Source organism: Urtica dioica, chromosome 1 (assembly GCF_054948205.1).
Source record: "Urtica dioica subsp. dioica isolate 48M chromosome 1, U.dioica_male_clone48M_v1_H2, whole genome shotgun sequence".
NCBI classification, from domain to species: domain Eukaryota; kingdom Viridiplantae; phylum Streptophyta; class Magnoliopsida; order Rosales; family Urticaceae; genus Urtica; species Urtica dioica.
The window spans coordinates 10406940-10427040 of record NC_142756.1 but is presented as its reverse complement, the minus strand read 5'-3'; the positions used below and the strand labels follow the sequence as shown (position 1 = coordinate 10427040).

Sequence of the window (20101 nt, the reverse complement as noted above, 5' to 3'; positions counted from 1 at the left end):
TCTTATTGTACTCTACCTTTTTATGGATCAGGTCTATTTCATGGACGTGCAAATATGGTACGTCATATATTCTACTCTTTTTGGTGTAATTCATGGAGCTATCAACCACTTGGGTGAGGTCAGTGGTGAAAACTTTGCTCGGACAGTAAAATAAAATTGAATACGTACACTAATAACTAATCTCGTGCAAGTGTATAAGGGACTACTAGAACTGCTATAAAATGTGTTGTTTTTTTTTTTATTTTTTTTATTTTTTTTTTTTATTTTTTTTTTTTTTATATATATACGCAATAGATAAGAACGCTTGAGATAGTGAAGTCCAGATCCGAAGATCTGCATTTGGCTTTGACACAGCGTCTAATTTCTCAACCAACTACAAATGAAAATAGGGTAATTATCGCTACCTGTTCCTTTGTTGTATATCTGTTATAAAAGTAATTAATTTTCAAACCAAAATAAATATAATGTCAGTTGAGTTTGCTGCAAGACTCTATTTTCTATTTCTATATAGTGTGGAATGAGTTAATAATTTCGATGCGGATGGAAGACCTTCTCAGCAATAGGTTCGATGTATATTCTGATATTCATTTCTTCCTCTCAAACAAACAAACAAAAAAAAAAATCATCACTGAATTCACGAGTTTCTGAATTATTACCACGCGGTATTCTTGATCTCAGAGAAAGAGATTTGTTGCTCGCTCCTCGTGATATCTCAGGCGATATTTCTGTCTTTCAGTGGCCTCCTTATTTGCTCGCCAGTAAGGTATTAGTTTTTCATTTTTTTTCTTCTGAAAACAAAAAGAAGCATTGTACTCATAGTAGAATTCCCTTTCTGTTTGCTTGCGAAATCTAATTTCTGAACGCGGCAGATTTCTACGGCGATAGACATTGCTGGACATAACAGAGGCAGAGATGATGTCGGATTATTCAGAAAGATTAAAAGCGACAAATATATGTTCTCAGCGGTTGTCGAATTCTATGAGGGAATCAGGAGCGTGTTGTATGCTCTTCTCGGTGATGACTCTAATCAAATGTAAGAAATATATATATATATATATATATATATATATATATATATATATATATATATATATGCTCGCAGTATGTTCTTGCTGTCATATGATTAACTTGACATATTGTTTTATTTTTATCTTTTGTATGGGATAGGATTGTACGGAGCATCTTTATGAATATAGAGGAAAGCATACAAATGAACAGATTCTTGAATGATTTCCGGATGTACGCGCTGTTCTCTCTGAGCGATTCGCTGACCAAATTATTGAGACAACTTGTAACTGTCTTTTGCCTTTTTTTTATGCTCTATGTACTAAACAAGTACACGCAACTTGTTCTTCGATGAATAAGTACAGAACGTATCATGTTTGACAGCTCTCTGATGATGAAAAAGATGAGAGTTTCGTTCCTCCGATAGTTAATGCCCTACAGGATGCTATGGAGACTGTCATTCATGATTTTATGATCAATGGACACGAGTAAGAAAATGACTTGTCCCAAAAAAATGATTTCTTCAATACGGCTTTATGAATATGTAATGTTAATTCGTACGTTCTTCTCATTTTGTAGAATATTGGAAAGAGATTATCGCAGCAAAACAGAGGAGAGATTTGGGACGATTAATCGTTCAATCCTCAACAATGAATCTGTGAAGAAAAAGGTAATTATTGACTTCACATGCCTCGTCATCATATTCAAATTAGAATCGTTATCCATTGTGATATACCTTGACCTTCTCAGGTTGAGAGGCTTCACATGATTCTAACAGTGAGGGAATCAGCAAAATCTGTGCCTATGAACATGGAAGCTCGCCGTCGGATCACTTTCTTTGCGGACTCGCTTTGCATGAGAATGCCTTCGGCTCCTACAGTTCGCAACATGTTTTCATTTAGGTTCATCTCCTTGGAAAGAATAAATAAATTGTGTGATTTTCTTCCTTCTTTTTCTTTTCTTATCATCGTCTTTTCTTTTGGTTTTTAGTGTTTTGACTCCGTACTACAAAGAAGATGTCGTTTATACGGACGAGGAACTTATAAAGGAAAACAAGGATGGGATATCAACTCTGTTTTACATGAAGAAAATATATCCCGGTGAGGTTTAATTTCTCAAAGCTGCTTTAATTTTTTTTCTTCTCATTTTGTTGATATCTCATGGAGCTTCATATTTTCTGTATAAAATCTAGATGAATGGTGCAATTTCATGGAACGAATAAGCAATCATTCAATGTACTCCAACAAGGAAAAGACAGAGTTAACTTGCCAATGGGTATTTAGAATATTCTAGAATTAGAATAATTCAGACGTCCATTTATTATTAGGGTTATTACTCTCTGGTATATGTATTTAAAGCCTATTAACGTGGATAAACATACAGCAATTGTTTTCCTTATTCTCTGATTACAGGTATCTTACAGAGGACAAACACTTTTCCGAACCGGTACGGCTCAATATTACCATCACTTCGAACCCTGAATTACAAATGAAAAAAAATCTCTAACATTTTACGCATTTTAAATAAGATAATATTATGGGAAAATAGAGGGAAAATATGGTGGCAAATGTATATTTTCAAGTGTGTATTCTGTTTTCCTTTTAAAATAGTGAGGAAATTAAAATCCAAGGAAATTTATATGGGTGTGGGATTTCATTTTCTTTATCCCAACCATGTGTACTTCCTTTTTCTATCTTAATATTCAATAATACATAATCTATTACTTCTTTCATACATTCAAACAATAGCAAGAAAATATATAATTCATCTACTCTGTTTTTTGTCAAATTTTCATTGAATTCCAAACAAGATATCTAAAAAAATATAAAAGAAATTTATTTTCGATAAACGTGTCCTCGTCAATTTTTTTTGCTAGTGAGAGGAATTATGTACTATAGGCAGGCTTTGGAGCTGCAATGCTTCCTAGAATACATTGAACGAAACGGTTGGTGATTGTTGTGTTACAATCTTTCCTGGATTTTCACTCACCTAATCATTGTGCCAAAACATTTTACATTTTTCTCATGCTAATTTGAAGGGCTGAGACACAGACTCAACTCAGACTCAAGGGCTGAGAATGTGTCTATCCAAAAGGCAGTGAAAGCTGTAGCTGATTTAAAGTTCACTTATGTCGTATCATGTCAAATTTATGATGCTTTGAAAAAATCTGAGGATCCTCGAGAGAAAAATTGTTACAGAAATATCCTCAATTTGATGTTGACGTGAGTACATAACAAAACCGTTATGAATTTTGATTATAATGTGCTTTTAAGACAAATAAAAATAAAAAAATGAAACGTGCCTATATCCAGATATCCATCTCTGCGCGTTGCTTACATTCACGCGGCGTTGGAACCGGTAGAAGGAAAATATCAGAAGGTTTATTACTCGGTTTTGGTTAAAGGAGGTGACTCTTTTGAGGAGGTAATAACTAAAGATTTTTCTTAAGCATTATCTTAATCAATCCCATGAATCTTGTTAAATTGACAGTGCGAAAAAGAATTACATTGATTTTGCGTTTTTGAAATTCATCAATGTGTTACGTTTTTGTAGGAAATATATCGCATCAAGCTTCCAGGACCGCCGACGGATATCGGGGAGGCCAAAGCCGAAAATCAGAATCACGCTATTATTTTTACGCGTGGAGAGGCTTTGCAGAAAATAGACACGAATCAAGTAGTTTTTCTTACCCTTTTTTTTCATCTGAAAGTAACATGAACATGATATAATAACATAATAAGATGTCACATGTGTCTGTGTTCATTACTTTTTCTTTTGAATTCTTTCAAATAATTGTAAGATAACACTAATCTCAGGATAGCAACTTTGGAGAAGCTTTTAAGTTGAGAAATGTATTGGAGGAATTTAAAATCCATCACACAAATAGAAAACCGACCATATTGGGTATAAGGGACCGTATATTCACTGGAAGGTTAGTCTAGCTACTAATTTTATTTATTTCTTGCTGAACTAATTATTGTAACAGTCTTAAGCTAATCTTTCATCTCTTGCTTGATCTTTTCTTCAGTATTTCATCGCTTTCTTGGCTCATGTTCAATCAAGAGAACAGTTCTGCGACTATTGGCCAACGAATCTTGGCGAATCCTTTGAGGTGATGCTTTTATTTTTTTTCCATATCTATCAGAGCTAAATCATGTTTTTTAATTTTGGGATATCAATCTGTTATATAAGATCATGAGATTTTGTCTAATTTGATAAAATAATTCCATCTCAGGGTACGTTTCCATTATGGTCACAACGATATATTCGATAGACTTTTTCACATAACCAGGGGAGGTGTTAGCAAAGCTTCGAAAGTAATTAACCGAGTCAAGGATGATGTGTTTGCAGGTAGCTAATAAAGTGTTGGGCTTTCTCAACATTTCACTATCCTTTTTTGTTTTGGTTACCATATCGTCCTCATCGTGTTGATCAAAGGACTTTACACAGACACCAGACAAGAAAAAACGAGTAAACATTATTGTTCTTTTTATAATCATGGGCAGCCGGGCTTCGTCCGGATAAGCCTACGAGGGATTGAACGTGAGACCATGCAAATATCCACACATCATGGCATTCATCTTTACAACTAGATCAACTACTTGGAGTTGGAACGAGTAAAACATTATCGATAAGATACATAAGAATATGACCTAATGAATTTTTTTTTTTTGTATTTTAGGTATACAACCATATTTGGTAAATAGTCACATCCACGTATTTACACGCTTAAATTGACGTAAATACCCCATCTTTTTATTTCAATAAAGAGCAAACTTGGAATGCCACTTCATGTTTGTGGCTATTTACCAAATATTTACTTAATGTTGGCTATATAGCAATCTCAAACGTCTAAACTGGCTCCTAGTTACATAATGTTTTAATTTCTTTTAGGGTTCAATTCCACTTTGCGAGGAGGTCTTGTAACGCATCACGAGTACATCCAAATGGGAAGGTGGTGTGATGTTGGTATAAATCAGATATCGCTCAGTGACACCACGGACGCAAGTGGGAACGGAGAACAAACCATGAGCCGCGACGTTCATCGGCTTGGACGATGTTTTGATTTCTTCAGAATGCTTTCATTGTACTACACCACAGTCGGTTTCTACTTTAGTACCATGGTATGTTAGTTTACAGTTTTTTTTTCCAATTATACATCTAAATCTTTGAAACTCTATATTTTGTCGAATTTATTTTGTAAACATATGAATTATGCTAACCTTGGATTTAATATTTATGCTAATATAATAAATTTAACATTAATTCTAATTTGGCCTTTTTGTTAAGAGCTAGACCATATGTACAAAATCTATGTTATTTCAGCAAATTTATGTGTCGGTAGGTCGATAAGCATTGTAAACGTTAGTTTGTTATTTCATATTTCTTCCAAATATATATCGAAAATTCTGTCAAAAACACTATTTATATCCATAAAATGAAAAATTATACGAAATCTCACATTAACTGAAATGTACCATTTGTGCTCCATATAAAAGTCATGGGTTGCTCATCTCATCACTTCCTTTTGGGATGGAACAAACAATAATTGGTAAATCCATCAATAACGGTATATCGATCATTAATGCTAACGAATTTCATCTTTAACTATGATTTTGATGTCTCAGATGGCAGTGGTGACGGTGTACGTGTTTCTATACGGACGCCTATACATCATCATGAGCGGGGTGGAGAAGGAGATCCTAAAGAGCGAGACGATACAAAAGAATATGGCCTTAGTAGAGACACTTGCCACTCAATTCGTCATCCAGATGGGTCTCTTTCTAACATTACCGATGGTGATCGAGATCGGCCTCGAGAAGGCATTCCGGACCGCCGTCGGGGACTTCGTCTTCATGCAGCTCCAGCTCGCCCCAGTCTTCTTCACATTCCGGATGGGGACCAAAGCGCACCATTACGGGAAAGCCCTTTTGTACGGAACGTCGAACAAGGCCCTAATTCGGTCGGAAGAAGAGACCACCACCACTTTCGTGGTCCCACGGGCTACCTTCGCCGAGAACTACAGGCTCTACTCTCGCAGCCACTTCGTCAAGGGCTTGGAGCTTCTTGTGCTACTGATCGTGTGCCACGCGTACGGGGACAAGCTCCGCCGCAGTACGAATTACGTGTTTTCCCTTGCCAGCGATGTGTCGTTGTGGCTCTTGGTGGTGAGCTGGCTTTTCGCGCCGTTCTTGTTCAGCCCGTCGTGTTTCGATTGGCTGGCGACGGTCGAAAAGTGGAGGGAGTGGGAAAGTTGGATCGAGAACGAAGGTGGGATTGGGGTCGCGCCCGAGAAGAGCTGGGAGTCTTGGTGGGAAGGAGAGCACGAGTACCTCAACTACATGAGCCTTCGCGGGAAATCGCTTGTCGTTTTTCTCGCTCTCCGTTTCTTCGTCTACCAATACGGAATCGTCTACCATCTTGACATTGCTCACCGTAGCAAGGGTTTGATGGTACGTATTTAATTCATCGTTACTCGAATTCATGACCTGCTTTTATATGGGTGCCACCAAATCTTCTGTCTCTTATCAAAATTGTTAGTATTTTTTTTTATGACAGCTCATGTGTCTATCACTTATTAAGATAACGTACACATTGAACAAATGAAGGGTGTTATAGCAAAATGTTAATAGGTAATAAAAATAAATAAAGGGTTTTAGTTTTGTAAATATTTATCTAATAAAAAGAAACAAAATATGAAGGATTTAAATGTAATAGCTGAATTCATGTAGTCACAGTTTAGGATTAAATTTGACTTATTTGATTTTTGTCCAAAATCATTGTAGAAATTGCGACAACTAGGAGTAAATTATGGGGTTTGGACACGTACTATCTTTTTTGAAAAATGGCACATCTAAGAGTAGTTATTTGAATCTGATGTGTACATTTACAAATATGCCCTTGATCCTAATTATTTCCCTCTTTTCATATAAAGGTTCCTTATATACAAACTTCCCGCGACTGTTCATTTCTTTCTCCACCTCTTCAACGTAACCAACGAAACCGTCGTCGAGTCCTTCACCGCCATCCTCTCTTTCCTTCACGTTCATCGTCACCTCCCTCTCCTTTTTCATGTTTCTCCCACGATCTCTGGTTTTATGGGTGCGTTGATACCTAACCCTAAATAATTTACCCCCAAATCGCAAACCCCAAATCCCAAATCGCAAACCCGAATCGCGAACCCCAAGTTCAACCACCATTACCCTTGTCCAAACCCCGTACCATTTACAGATTACTCAAAAATGACGAAAAGAAAGCTTGTAAAAGGCCATGCAAACTCCCAAAAAAACCAAAAATCAAAACTTCCCGATCAAACTCCACCGCGGCAGAGTGTTAGGGTCGGATCGTCGCCGATGAAGAAAAAAGCGGAAAAGAAAACTGAGGCCGAGTCGTCTAGGTCCAAGAAAAAGATTCCGGCAAATAGAACCCCAAATTCAAAGCATCGGAGAGCGAGTGACGACGAGGAGTCTGATTCGTACTGTGACGTTAATCAAAGGCAGGAAAACCTGATTCCGGTGAGTTTAGGTCATTTTTTCAAAACTTGTTTGGGTGCATATTTGGATCGGTTGTAATGATGTTGAAATTTGTTGGTATATGTTAATTTACTCCTAATTTTTCATGACTAACCAATTTGGTTGTGACTAGAAAAAAAAAGTAGCTAAAAAAGAAAACTAGCGGAATTAGTTACAGAAACATAACTAAACATAAAAAAAAAAAATACATTTCTCAGTGATTTATCTGTAACTAAACTCAGTAACGTTTAATATGGGTTTTGGCATGTCAATCTGGGTTTCAGATTTTTTTTATCAACAAAATCTTAGAGACCCGTATTGAATTGGTTGATGCAGATCTGGGTCCGAAATTTACAGGGATCCAACGGAGATCTCTGGTTGATGGGTGATCGAAGAATTTCTTCACGGCAGTTTTATTCACACAGAGACGTCGGCGAAAAAGGTGGGACAGCGGCGGGAATGACTGAGGCTGAAACTGGGATCGGAAACGGCAGTTTTTTATTTGTTAGCAAAAGAGAGCCGAAGATGATGAAGAAGAGGGCTGTCTTCGGTTCAAGACTTAAGAGGCTGGGTTCGATTGAAGAGAAAAGAGAAAATGGGGGTTAGATATATAAGGTGGTACAACTTTGTAATTACGGATTTAAATGGAGGTTAAAATGGGTAATTTTTTCTCCTCTCTCAATTGACCACGTTTTATCTCTCCTTTTACTACTCCTAGATATGCCATTTTAAAAAAAAAAAATAATTATGTGTCCAAACACCATAATTTACTCTTAGTTATGTCAATCCCCAAATCATTGTGATTGTGGAGGTCATAGGTATAAACATTTGACGCTGCCGTTTAAACATTCGTTGTCGTTTATTAATTCTGTCCTCTCTGTCGTCCCAAACAAATACTTGCGTTTGCATACCCTTTAATTTTCTCAAACATTGTACTTCAAAAAAAATAAATATATCAAAATTTAATCCTCTCTTCCAATTCTACCCCTTCAAACTCCATCGATCGCCGCCCTGAAATTAGGGCTCCGCTTCGTTACCGGAGAAGCCAAGACGACGATGTCGAAGTCTCCGCAGAGCGCGAGCCCAGGCCCTAGCCCCGGTCGGCCAATGATGGCCCTGAGCGCGAACATAGCGAAAGCGCTCTCGAGCTCCGATGAATTCAAGCACGGATTCCCGTCGGGAGGCCTCTCGACGGCGTCGAACAGGTGGTGGGGCAGCGGATCTTCCGTCGCCGATACGGAGGAGATCTCCGCCGGAACGGGGTCGGATCTGCTGACGGCGGCGAGGAAGAAAGTGGCCGAAGAAGTACGCCGCGGAAGGGCGAAGCTTGGCATCTCCGGCCGAAAGGGCGGCGAGAGAGAGAGGGCTTTGCTTCGCCGAGTGTTTGGGTCGTCTTTGCCGCCAGGTTGGCTGGATCGTTGAGTCACTGGCTGTCGGGGCATCATCGTAATTTGTAGCGTTTTCCTTTTCTCCTCTGTTTTCTCGTTTCGTTTCTTCAGTGTAGCCAGACTAGACTCTGTTTAGCCGAGCAGAAATAGAGGGGAATAAATTAATAGTGGTAATATAGATATTTGGCTTCCTATGTGACTTTTGTTTGAGGTTCTAGTACTGTACTTAACATCCAAAAAAAAAAAATCAGTAAATAAAACTCCAAATAGGGCAATGATTTCTTTGTTGCTACGCTATAAATTGAGGGTAAACTCAAGACCAGCCTTCTTGTCTTTTGATCCAGAGAGACGAGCCATGGTCTGGGAACGGGACGACAGGGCCTGGGTTTTTCTTAAAGAGAGTGTCACTAAATAAACACTGTCAGCTTGTCTCCACCGCGTCTTTGTCGGACATCGAATTCGAATCTCGGTCGCACCATCGCAAAGAACGAAGCTACCGAATCTGGTCATCTTTGGTCTGGTCGGTAACCAGTTACAAGCAATTCTCCACCAAGAGCAGCTTGATCTTCTCCGAAAGATCCAACTTCCAGATTCTTGTCCACAGCGGCTCGCTGTGTCTCAGGAGCGAGAGTAAGCTGATCTGACCGAGGATGCACCGTTCATAAACGGCAGTCCTTCGACAGTTTCTCAGCTTCATCGGTCGGACAAGTTCTTGTCCAGTTTTACCCCAAATCCGAATCAGTCACGAGAACCCGAGAGTTGTCCAGTTCTTCCCATCAACCAGTCGGCAATACTTTTTTTTCGTAAGCTTGAGGCCCATAGGCCTTGGTGATTAGAGGCAAGGAACCAACCAAGTTTGGCGATAAGAGCTTGGTTTATAAGATCAAATTTCTTAAACCCCATACCACCTTTGGACTTCAGTTTAATAATTAACTCGATTAGCAAACATTTAGCTTCACGAATTAGAATGATCGGTTATTTTACTATAATCACACTATTATCGAATTAGATAGTCCGTATAATTATTTTGTGTGCGACTATTTGCATATAACTTATAAATTTTAATTAATTACTTTTAATAAAGGCGTCTCGCCATTAATGAATGAGTCTAAAATATAATCTTCCTTTTAGAAGATCATCTGAAGTTGTGAACCCCCAAACATTCTAATCTTCTTTTTATAATTATATTTATTGGTCTCCGAAATTTTACACTTCCCCTAACCACCAAGAGTTTATTTCAACAAAGTGTTGTAAGATCATGATGGAGCTTCTAGAGATTATGAATATCAGTCTTTCCTTCAGGTATTGATGCTTTCAAAGAAAATATAACAATCGGAACTTAAGGATGATGGCTTTCCATGAGCACACAACATCTGGGAAAGAGTCGTGAAAAGACACATTGAACTATAGATAATTTAGGTTATGGTAATGCGTTTTTTCGATTAACATTCGAGGACACGCGTCAGACTGCGAGCTTGCAACGTGTCTCGATTTTAGGTCATCGGTTTCTGTCGGTCTTGAGAGAGTAGTGAAGATTTGAGGTGGACTCGAAAGTCACTATCTCAAGAGGGTCCTTGAATTTGTGAGGATGAGGTCGCGTTTCCGTGGATTTCCGGAGAATGAAGGCTTGGGGCGAACCCAAAAGTCACTATCCTCTAGAGGATCCTTTGGATTGACGATGGAGTGGTCACCTTCCGCCGGTCTTGAGAGAATAGTGAAGGCTTAGGGAGAACCCGAAAGTCACTATTCTCAAGAAGGTTCTTTGAGCTTGGGTGGTCGTCTCTTGCTCGATTTCACGCTGGAAATAAATTTGTTCGTCTCTCGACTCCACGCTGGGAGTGAGTTCGTCGCCGTGGTTTCCCTGATAAAAGAGAAATCGTGAAGTGTATGGTGGGATATTCATCTGATTAAGTTAAGAGCATGAGAATTGGTTTCTCAAGCTATTGGATATTTTTAGAGAAGGAATATAATTTGGCTTGGTTAGCATTGGGTTATGAGAGAAAAGTGTTTTGGGAGCGTAAATATTTCTTCTTCAATTCTAGAGAGAAAGAAAGTAGATCATTCCTCTTTGTGTTTTGAGGTGAGATAGTTCCTCTTAATTATGAGAGAGGGAGTGTTCTCATTTAACTCTAGAGAGAATTTTAGAGAGAGAGAAGTTGTAGTTTTTTTTTCTCTTAGAATGTATTGTCTTGAATTGGTTTGCTTTCACTCTAGGATGAATGAAGTATTTATAGGAGGTTGGTGGACGAGGCCAAACGAGGATGGGACCAAACGAGACCAATCGAGGACAAAAGAGGCCAAACGAGGTCTGACGAGACCAAACGAGGTCAAACGAGGACAAGGCCAAACGAGATCAAATGAGGCCAGACGAGGACGATGCCAAATGATGTCGTTTTTGTCAAGAGGGTGTCGTTTTCTCTTTGAGAAAATTACGACATAACATTAACCTCTCAGGCTGTTGATGGTCTTTGTGTATGCCCGCCCGAACTGCGAGGGGTCTGACTTTGCATTTTTTTGGAGCCGTGTTCGTCTATATCGCAAAGGGTATGACTTTGAGCTTTTTGGATTGCTCGTCTAGATCGCGGAGGATCTGACTTTGAGATTTTTGTTGATTTGTCTCTAAATCTTTGGAGCCATATGGCCTTTCTTTTTCTCGAGACCGAATCTTGATCGATCTTCTTCAGGTTCAGTTGAAATTTACTCCAAGATGTGCAACATCATTAACTGCTCACGATCGGGGACAATCTCGGTTTTAGGCTAAGCGCGCTCAAACCTCTTGGGCCAGGGCTTTTCCTATCTTTGGATCGTCTCGCGACGCTTTGGGTATAGCGTTTTATGCTACTTGGTGGCGATTTTAACCAAGCCATCTGAAGTCGAGGATCGAACGACGCAAAACTTCGTAAGTTTTGATTTTTGGAGTCACGAGGGCTATGTGACTCGATCGTGGGGATCGAGCGATAACCCATAATTACGGGGGGTTGGGATTTTTAGAGTCACGGAGCCCGTAAGCGACACGATCATGAGGATCCAGTGACCCTGAACCACGGGAATAAAAATTTTTGGAGGCATGAGGCCCTTAAGCGACACTATCATGGGGATCGAGCGAGCCTAAACCACGAGAGTCGAGATTTTCGAAGGCACGGGATCCTAAAGCGACTCGATCACAAGGATTGAGCGACCCTGAACCACGGGGGTCGGGATTTTCGGAGGCACGTGACCCTTAAGGGACACAATCACGGGGATCCAGCGACCCTGAACCATGGCGGTCGGATTTTTGGAGGCACATGGCCTTTAAGCGACACAATAATGGGGATCGAGCGACATTGAACCACGGGGGTCAGGATTTTTGGAGGCACGGGGCCCTAAACTGACTCGATCACAGGGATCGAGCGACCCTAAACCATGCGGGTCGGGATTTTTGGAGCCACGGAGGCCAAGGTGGAATTGAGCGACAAGAGTCATGAGGTGGCGAGGCGTTGAGCGACAATAGTCATGAGGCCTGGGTGGCGATGGGTGACAAGGGTCATGAGCCGAGTGCGGCATTTGCTTGTGGAGCCTTTTTGGACTTGGTTCCGTCGGGTCCTGATTTGAGTTTGTGTATCAAGTGCGACGCTTTTCGCCTAACGAGAGGCGGCACTTTGAAGACAACGAAGTGGTTAGACATCTTTTGAGTGATCTCCTTATCTCGTCTTGAGGTCTTTTGGGAGGTCTTGAAATTTATGTAGGTCTCACATATGATATAAAGCTTTGGAAAAACATGTACGTATATATAATATAATTTTTAAAGTTAGTTCATGCTGTATTTATATAACTTTTAAAATAGGGACAATTATGTCAATAGTCTTATATCACTCAATACTCGGGAATGTGATATAACATTATCCCAAATCAAACACACCCTTAGAGAATTTAACTCTAAATTTGGTGAATCTCCTCTACATCATCAAGTCTTTTTTTAAGACTCGGGCCTAGCCTTAAAATCAATATCGATAAAAGTAGTCTTGTGAGAATTAATTGCGATTCGAAAGATTGTGAGAGACTCGTTGCTTCTCTGGGGTGTCAAAAGGTCAATTGGCCAATCTCTTATCTCCGCATGCCACTCGGAGGTAATCCGCCAAGTAAATCCTTTTGGGACACTGTATTTTCCAAGGTAGCTAAGAGACTAGCCGGATGGAAGCGAGGCTTTCGCCCGACTAATTTTATGTCAATTTTCTAAATGTCAATTGGAGTGGCCAAAGACTTGGAGAAGATTATGAGAAATTTCTTTTGGGAAGGCTTCGAAAAGAAAGAAGGGTGGGCGGCAGTCGCGTTAGATGTTTGTTGTAGGTCGAAAGAGAAAAGAGGCTTGGATATTGGGGGGCTAATCGAGAAAAACTGAGCCCTAATCACGAAATGGCTATGGCAGTAATCGCTTCAATATTTAACACCAAGGTCTCTGTATCTACATAAAGGATCATCAATCATGGATCAAAAATATTAATATTTTTATGTTTGGTTTGAAGCAGTATTTAATTAGAAAAATTACATAATTAGCCTAAAACTTACGTCACTTTTCATATTTCACTCATGTTTTTTAAAAAAATCGACAGTTATCGCTTCCTTTTTTCGGACAAAAATATCCTTGTGTTTCAAATGTGGTCAACTGTTATTGAAATCTGGTTAATACATTTTTTGAAATCTAGTTGACCGTTTTTTAAATCTAGTTGACAGTTTTTAAAATCCGATTCACAGTTATTGAAATCTGGTTAGCATTTATTAAAATCTGGTTAACAATTATTAAAATCTTATTAATGTTTATTAAAAAAACAAAATAGACGCTTTAAAAATTAAAACGATTATTTATAAATAAAAAAACGTTCCGCGGCTAGTATTGAAAAAAAAATACGAAAAACGGTTATTGGAGGCTATTTCCACTGTTTAGTTTAAGAAATACATTAATATGAAACACGTATTATGTATACTATAGTTCACTGTTATCAGGAAGTCTCACATCGACTGTGGATGTATCATTTGTGTTTCTTATAAAGGTTATGAGTTACTACTCATATTGCCAATTTGTTTTAAGATAGAACCTCATGCTATTTTAAGGAAAGAGGTGTATCAGGAAACCCCACATCGAAGGTGGGCTACTTTAACAACCGTCTTTGTACGTACAAAGCTTGAATTTATTACTATTTAAAATTACTAATCATAAACTATAATTATTTGATATCATCCGGTGAGTTATCTTATTGATAAAAATAAATAAATAAATAAAGTTCGATGTTATTAGTTCGCAGAGAAGCAGGCTAAAACACATGTAATTAAAAAGTAGAAAGACGTACGCCAAAAGAACAAAAAAGAGAACACCATGTCTCAGCTTGATTATAAGTGCATGATCATTTTTCTTCTTTTTATTTGAATGAGAATTCATTTTATTTTTTTTCTAAAGCAACGAATAACTACTTTACCTTCCTCACCCCCGAAGTATCTCCTTTAAGCATACGCATTTCACACTAACTTTAAAACTATATAAGAACTTACATATGGAAGAATTTTCACAACTTCACTGAATTAATGGAGCAAGAAAAAAAGATCAATAAGGAGGTCTAGAGAGTGACAAGAAGTGAAGAATAATGGACAGTGAATCAGTGCCGTTGTCACTCGCTCCCATTGCTCCGATTCTTCGTGTTGCCAATAAGATCCGCAAGGAAAACCCGAGGGTCGCTTACCTCTGTAAGTCTCAAGAAAACAAAATCCAATCATTCTTTCTGGTTATTTATTATAGTTACTATCAAATCCTATAATAATTAAGCTCTCATTCTGCGGGCTATTTATTTGGTCAATCTTCGTGTCTTTGTATTATAACTAGAAAAATAAATTCATGTAGGCGGTTCTTATGCATTCGAGAAGATCCGTTTGATAGATCTGACATCAAGGGAACTCGGTGTTAGACAGTTCAAGACAGATCTATTGCACAGACTTGAAAAGGTAAAGTTAATAGCTTACACATTTAAATACGTGCATACTTTAATCATTTAGCAAAAATAAAGAGTCGTCTACTTTTTTGCTCGTCCCCTATAAAGTAAAAAATATACTCTCACTGTTTTTTTTGCAATGTTGACCAGGAAAGTGACGAAACGACACCGCAGCTCGCTCCAAACGATGCCAAAGAGATCCTTTTGTTTTACCAAAATTTCTACGAAAATAATATTAAGGAAGGAGAACATACAAAATACCCGTGAGACAATTCGCTTTAGCCGTATGCTATACGTGTTTGTAATTTAATTATTATTTCTGAAATATTAAATTTTTTATTTATTTCATAATTATACTTGAAGGGAAGAGATGGCGAAGATCTGCGAAATCGCCACTGTACTCTACGAGGTGCTCAAGGCAATAGTACCTCCAAACCAGATTGATTCACAGGTTTTATTATCTTAATTTAATTGAATTCGGTATACTGTATTGGATTTCGTGTGTTTTATTAGCTTTATTAGATAGCCTGCTAGTTCTTAAGTTATCTTTGGCTCTTAATTATTTTGGTAGTGTTTGGTAGTTAACTCAAACTGTTTTTTGTTTTCTGTTTTCTGTTTTCTAATTTTTGTAGTTGTATTGAAAAACTGTTTTGTAGTTGTTTTCAAAAAGCTGTTTGGTACAGTTTTCATTTTTGTTTTTGAGAAATTGAAAAAACTGGAAAAACTTTTGATACACTTTTCACTTTTTTTTTTTTGAAAAAATGAAAAGTGAAAACTGTTTGGTACATGGAAACAATTTGTTAACTCAAATTTTTTTTTTTAAACATAAGTTTAACTACACAAAATATAAATATGACATTATTGTTTAGATTGAATACAAATTTTTTTTGTCATCATAAATATGAATATGACATTATTGTTTAGATTTAATAATCGTAGGACCCAAAGACATATCCACTGTAAGGAATCCAAGTTCTCAGACAAAACTTCAAACGATACGAGAAAGTGTAAACTCGAACGAGAAACTATGCTAATTCTCAAAACCGAGAAATAACTCTAATAAGCGAGCTTGTGCTTCCTTGAATAAAACTAATTTCATTTATCCAAAATGAGATTAGAAAATAACTCCAACAAAATAAAGATCGTTTCTTTTCTTCTCCGAATCTCAAGGAAAACATAGTCAAATTTCTTATCGCGACACTCGAGTAACCGAGATACCAAACGTTAACTCAAAACGATTCGTATACAAAATTATTTAAAACCCGTGATAACACATCACAACAAAAAAAATTCATAAAATCCTAACGGACACTCGCGAGCCTCCAAGCCAAAGCCGAAACACCGTATCCACTCGACGTTCTCCTGGTCTTGTTCGCCTCGTCGATACTCGCGCTATAGCTCCGTCGTCTCCCGGTCACGCCCTCGCCGTCCCGAACTCGCTGTTTTGGGCTCTACGTAGCCCACATATACCGTACCTAGACCCTTGACAATAAACTCGCAAACGAAACAAAGCTCACCAACCATATTACAATCCAAAATATCAACGTGTTTCCGACTTATCACCACCGCGACGAAACATCAATTCAACCTATCGATCTTAGATCATCATCAATAACAAGTCCAGACTAACAACAACAACAACAACATCACAGACACAAACACACGGCCAAATAACAATACACACGGCCAAGACAAAAACCCATGGCCAAACTTGTCAAAATCCAAAGCAAATTCGTCCAAAATCAATAACAATAATTTCTCCGAAATCCATCACCAAAGCAAAACCCCAAAATCCAACTCTTCATGAACCCTAGATTCAAAAATCCATTTCGGGTTTGAGAAATTCTCACCCAATTCATGTGAGATTCGGCCTCCTCGGTGGTTTCTCTTTCTTTCCCGGCGTTCCTTTCCCGGTCGGCGGCCACGGCGGCTCGCGGCGGTCCAAGTCTCCTCAACCAAAACGCGCGGTGGAGCTCGGTGTTGGAGCGCGCGTGCGAGAAAGAAGAGAAATGAAGGAGATGGTGATGATCGGTGATCAAGGAGATTGAGCTAAATTTTTTTTTTCTCTTGTGCAGATGGACGCACGCTGGAGAACCAAGAAGAAGAAAAAGGAAACGTGAAGGAGATAAGAAGAATAAGTGAGGAAGAGAGATAATGACAGAGGACAGACTAGGCCCGTGACTACACGCGAGAAAAAAAGTGAAAACAATTTTGGAAAACACCCACCCCCTGTTTTCAATTTCCTTTACACTGTTTTCAAAACAATTCCAAATTTTTTTAAAAACTTTATCCGAAAATTTTAACCAAACACTACTTTCCCATTTTTTTTCCTATTTTTTTCACTCAAAAAGTGATAAACACTTTTTGAGTTACGTACCAAACATCACCTTTAGTTTTTAGTTTTTACAAGCAAGTCCGGCCCATATGCTAGGCAATCCTCACTATTTTGAAGAAGAAAAAAAGGGCCTCAGATGCATCTATGATCACGCCTGCTGATGATTATGATGACGGGCTTGTGATAATAACGTTTTTTTTTAAAAAAGCCTCGCCATTTGTTCTTTTTCTAATAAATCGGCTGTCATCTGATGGTTTATTATATTTTTTTATAAAGAAAAGTACATTGGGTATGGTGTGATAATAAGTTTTTCTTTTATATAAATTAGACGGAAAATGGTCTCAACTAATAGTAATTTTGATAATTTGAATCAAAATATTAGCAATTATATTTTTAGAAACTTTTACTAGTAATTGTTTATATACAGTTTCATATATACTCTTATTTATTTGACGTGATATATAAAAGAGTATACAATATCGATCGATAGATATATTATAGTCTACTTTTATGGTGTCATTTTGTGTGCAAGTGGCGTGTCAATACACGTGTGTAAATCAACTTTGTGTAAGCAAAAACTTGTGTGTAAATCAACTTTAAAAAAAAAAGGAAACAAAAAACTAAAAGAAAACAAACAAACCTGTGTAAATGTAGTGTGAGAGAGATGGAGGGATAGAAATTAGTGGGTTTATCCACGTAGATAGACAGGAAAAAAATGTTGACCTATCTTGTTGTAGATTTACAACGTTATCTTGGTCAAATTATATAATATTCTAACGATTCGACAAACAAATATAATAATTTTATTGATTTATTTGACAATTTACAGCAAAGATATATGGTAAAAGTATATGAAAGAGAGTAGCAAATAAACCAAAAACGAAGTTAGTTGTGGGACCCTTTACCGATAAATACAAAGAAAGACTTAAATGAAAAATAGTCTCTTAAAAAATTACAAATTGACAAAATAGGACTTGTTTATATAATATTACCAAATAGCATACTGAACTTAATATATTAATTTAAAGCTTTTTTTATTTATTTGATTGGCTACCAAGCTTGCTATAGTGATAGTTAAAATTACCGATTCTGCGCAACTGTTTCAGAAAGTGTTATAACAGAAAGTGCGACAATCGCTGAAATTTAGAGAACCGAAAGATAAACGATATGAGTGTGGAAATAATAAATAGACACCAGAGTTGGTAATCCAGTTCGGCAAGTCATGCCTACGTCTAGAGGGCCTTTGCCCAGTGGAAAACAATTTACCATGATAACGTGGTACAATAAGGATTTACACTCAACGACTCACTCGTTAGCTACTCAATATACGTCTATCCTCTTCAACAGCAACTTAGGCTCCCTCTAAGCTCGAGATCTCCTCGATTCCCATAGAATATCTATCCCAATACTTTTAAACGTGTTTCTAGAAAAAAATACGAACGGAAAACCTAACATCGTGCTTCTAATACAATCACCCGAATATAGGCAACAAAGGAGAGGTAAACAACACTTTAAAAGCTAGAACATAGGTCGTTCTAACCCCAGCTAATCACTCGAATAAATCTCCCCAAAAGAGAGAGTGAAGATGGTATGGTTGTGACCTATTTATAGAGAAAATTAGGTCAAAATTATTATTGAAGTCGGACTAGGAGCACTAGCTCATTATATCATCAATCCACACTGAAATACTACTTCAATTCAGAATAGAAAAGTCCAAAAGTGAATGGGTCATAACTATTACACAAACTGTTACAACAGAGGTTGTGACGCTACTAGAAAATAATTGTAACGAGGCTCAATTCTATCCGAAAGTATATTCCACGATTCTTTAATTATTTTTGCAACTTTTAATCGCCAATTAACGTAACAACAATATCCCCTTTTGACGTTTAAAGGCAAAACATAATTGTACCTGTGATGAGGTGACGATGACGACGAAGCATCAAAAATCTCAACTCTAGAACAGCCCAATAAGGTAGAGAGTCGTCAGAGTCACACAATCTCCCCCTTTTTGCCATAAACACTCCTCCAAAAAGTGATCAACCACAAAAACAACAGTTTGCTCCCCCTGAAAACGATGCGTCAGTGTAGAACCTGTTTTTTGTCGAAAAGAAAATATCACGGCGCCGAAGAAATAAGCTTCGCGAAGAGGTCACGATCCAAGCCCAAGACAAAGGCTTCTAGGTCAATGAGTGTAGGTAAGAGGAGCTCTTGGTGGTGCAAATCTACGTGGAACTTGACTCGCGTAGGTGGAGAAGAATGTTGGTTCATCGGAGAAGAAAAAAAAATTTCGAAATAAATCGCAGTAACTCCAACAAGCTCTGCCAAAATAGACGTTATGACTTCGTTAACCGTTGAATCATCACAAAATTTGATCAGCATGTTCGTGACACACAGAGGTACATTCTAAACTGTGGAGATTGAATGTTGAGCTTTTAAAGTCTGTTTGTCGAGTGAAAACCAGAACTGTAAATTTCAGGTTCATGGCTTTTTGAATTTCGATTTTTTTAATTACAAGAAAGGAAGAAGCTAGGAAATAAAACAAAAAACACAAAGACAACTACTCGAACGAAGACTAAAAATTGAATTAACACGAAAACTTACACTTGAGGTAAAATATCTTACCTCAACAAAAGTGTATTCGAGCATTAATTTTTCATATTTGTACTCGAATACACGTCAATGATAGATCATCATGAATCGATCACACAAAGACCCAAGGCAGGTCTAAGTGATTTAAAGTTTGAATCATCTTTCGTGATAATATTTGCAAGTTGTTGTTCTGTAGCAACATCATCCAAACAAACAATCTTCTTAGCCACGAGCTCTTTGATGAAGTTACCGCATATGATAGATTGCTCGTCTTTGGTCAGGACTTTCAGAGAAGTACAAGCACCGCGGTGT

The 20101-nt window shown here is 37.9% G+C and overlaps 3 protein-coding genes across 3 annotated transcripts in view; all 3 read left to right on the top strand.

Annotated features, from left to right (window-relative positions):
- LOC149407135 (callose synthase 7-like) overlaps positions 1-20101 on the top strand; it is an 80245-nt gene that overhangs the window by 21639 nt on the left and 38505 nt on the right. The window contains exons 19-39 of the mRNA XM_089611388.1: positions 32-118; positions 295-390; positions 472-563; positions 679-763; positions 870-1033; positions 1168-1291; positions 1390-1493; positions 1585-1675; positions 1756-1907; positions 1996-2105; positions 2198-2280; positions 2418-2451; positions 2882-2950; positions 3044-3227; positions 3318-3429; positions 3559-3681; positions 3822-3937; positions 4034-4117; positions 4241-4356; positions 4900-5129; positions 5634-6458. Of these exons, the coding sequence (XP_089467514.1) occupies positions 32-118; positions 295-390; positions 472-563; positions 679-763; positions 870-1033; positions 1168-1291; positions 1390-1493; positions 1585-1675; positions 1756-1907; positions 1996-2105; positions 2198-2280; positions 2418-2451; positions 2882-2950; positions 3044-3227; positions 3318-3429; positions 3559-3681; positions 3822-3937; positions 4034-4117; positions 4241-4356; positions 4900-5129; positions 5634-6458 (3081 nt within the window). The remainder of the gene's footprint in view (positions 1-31; positions 119-294; positions 391-471; positions 564-678; positions 764-869; positions 1034-1167; positions 1292-1389; positions 1494-1584; positions 1676-1755; positions 1908-1995; positions 2106-2197; positions 2281-2417; positions 2452-2881; positions 2951-3043; positions 3228-3317; positions 3430-3558; positions 3682-3821; positions 3938-4033; positions 4118-4240; positions 4357-4899; positions 5130-5633; positions 6459-20101) is intronic.
- On the top strand, positions 8435-9099 carry LOC149407139 (uncharacterized). The gene has a single exon (XM_089611398.1). The coding sequence runs from the start codon at positions 8574-8576 to the stop codon at positions 8937-8939; it is 366 nt and encodes a 121-aa protein (XP_089467524.1). The 5' UTR covers positions 8435-8573; the 3' UTR covers positions 8940-9099.
- On the top strand, positions 14307-15491 carry LOC149407138 (callose synthase). The gene is made up of 4 exons (XM_089611374.1): positions 14307-14620; positions 14775-14875; positions 15013-15125; positions 15226-15491. Exons 1-4 carry the CDS (start codon positions 14521-14523, stop codon positions 15326-15328), a joined length of 417 nt encoding a protein of 138 aa, XP_089467500.1. The 5' UTR covers positions 14307-14520; the 3' UTR covers positions 15329-15491.

Excerpts from the sequence above, each read along its gene's own strand:
- LOC149407139 (XM_089611398.1), top strand. The coding sequence starts at position 8,574 with ATGTCGAAGTCTCCGCAGAGCGCGAGCCCAGGCCCTAGCCCCGGTCGG.
- LOC149407138 (XM_089611374.1), top strand. The coding sequence starts at position 14,521 with ATGGACAGTGAATCAGTGCCGTTGTCACTCGCTCCCATTGCTCCGATT. Across the intron at positions 14,876-15,012 it reads TATTGCACAGACTTGAAAAG|GAAAGTGACGAAACGACACC; the intron begins GTAAAGTTAATA and ends AATGTTGACCAG. Across the intron at positions 15,126-15,225 it reads GGAGAACATACAAAATACCC|GGAAGAGATGGCGAAGATCT; the intron begins GTGAGACAATTC and ends TTATACTTGAAG.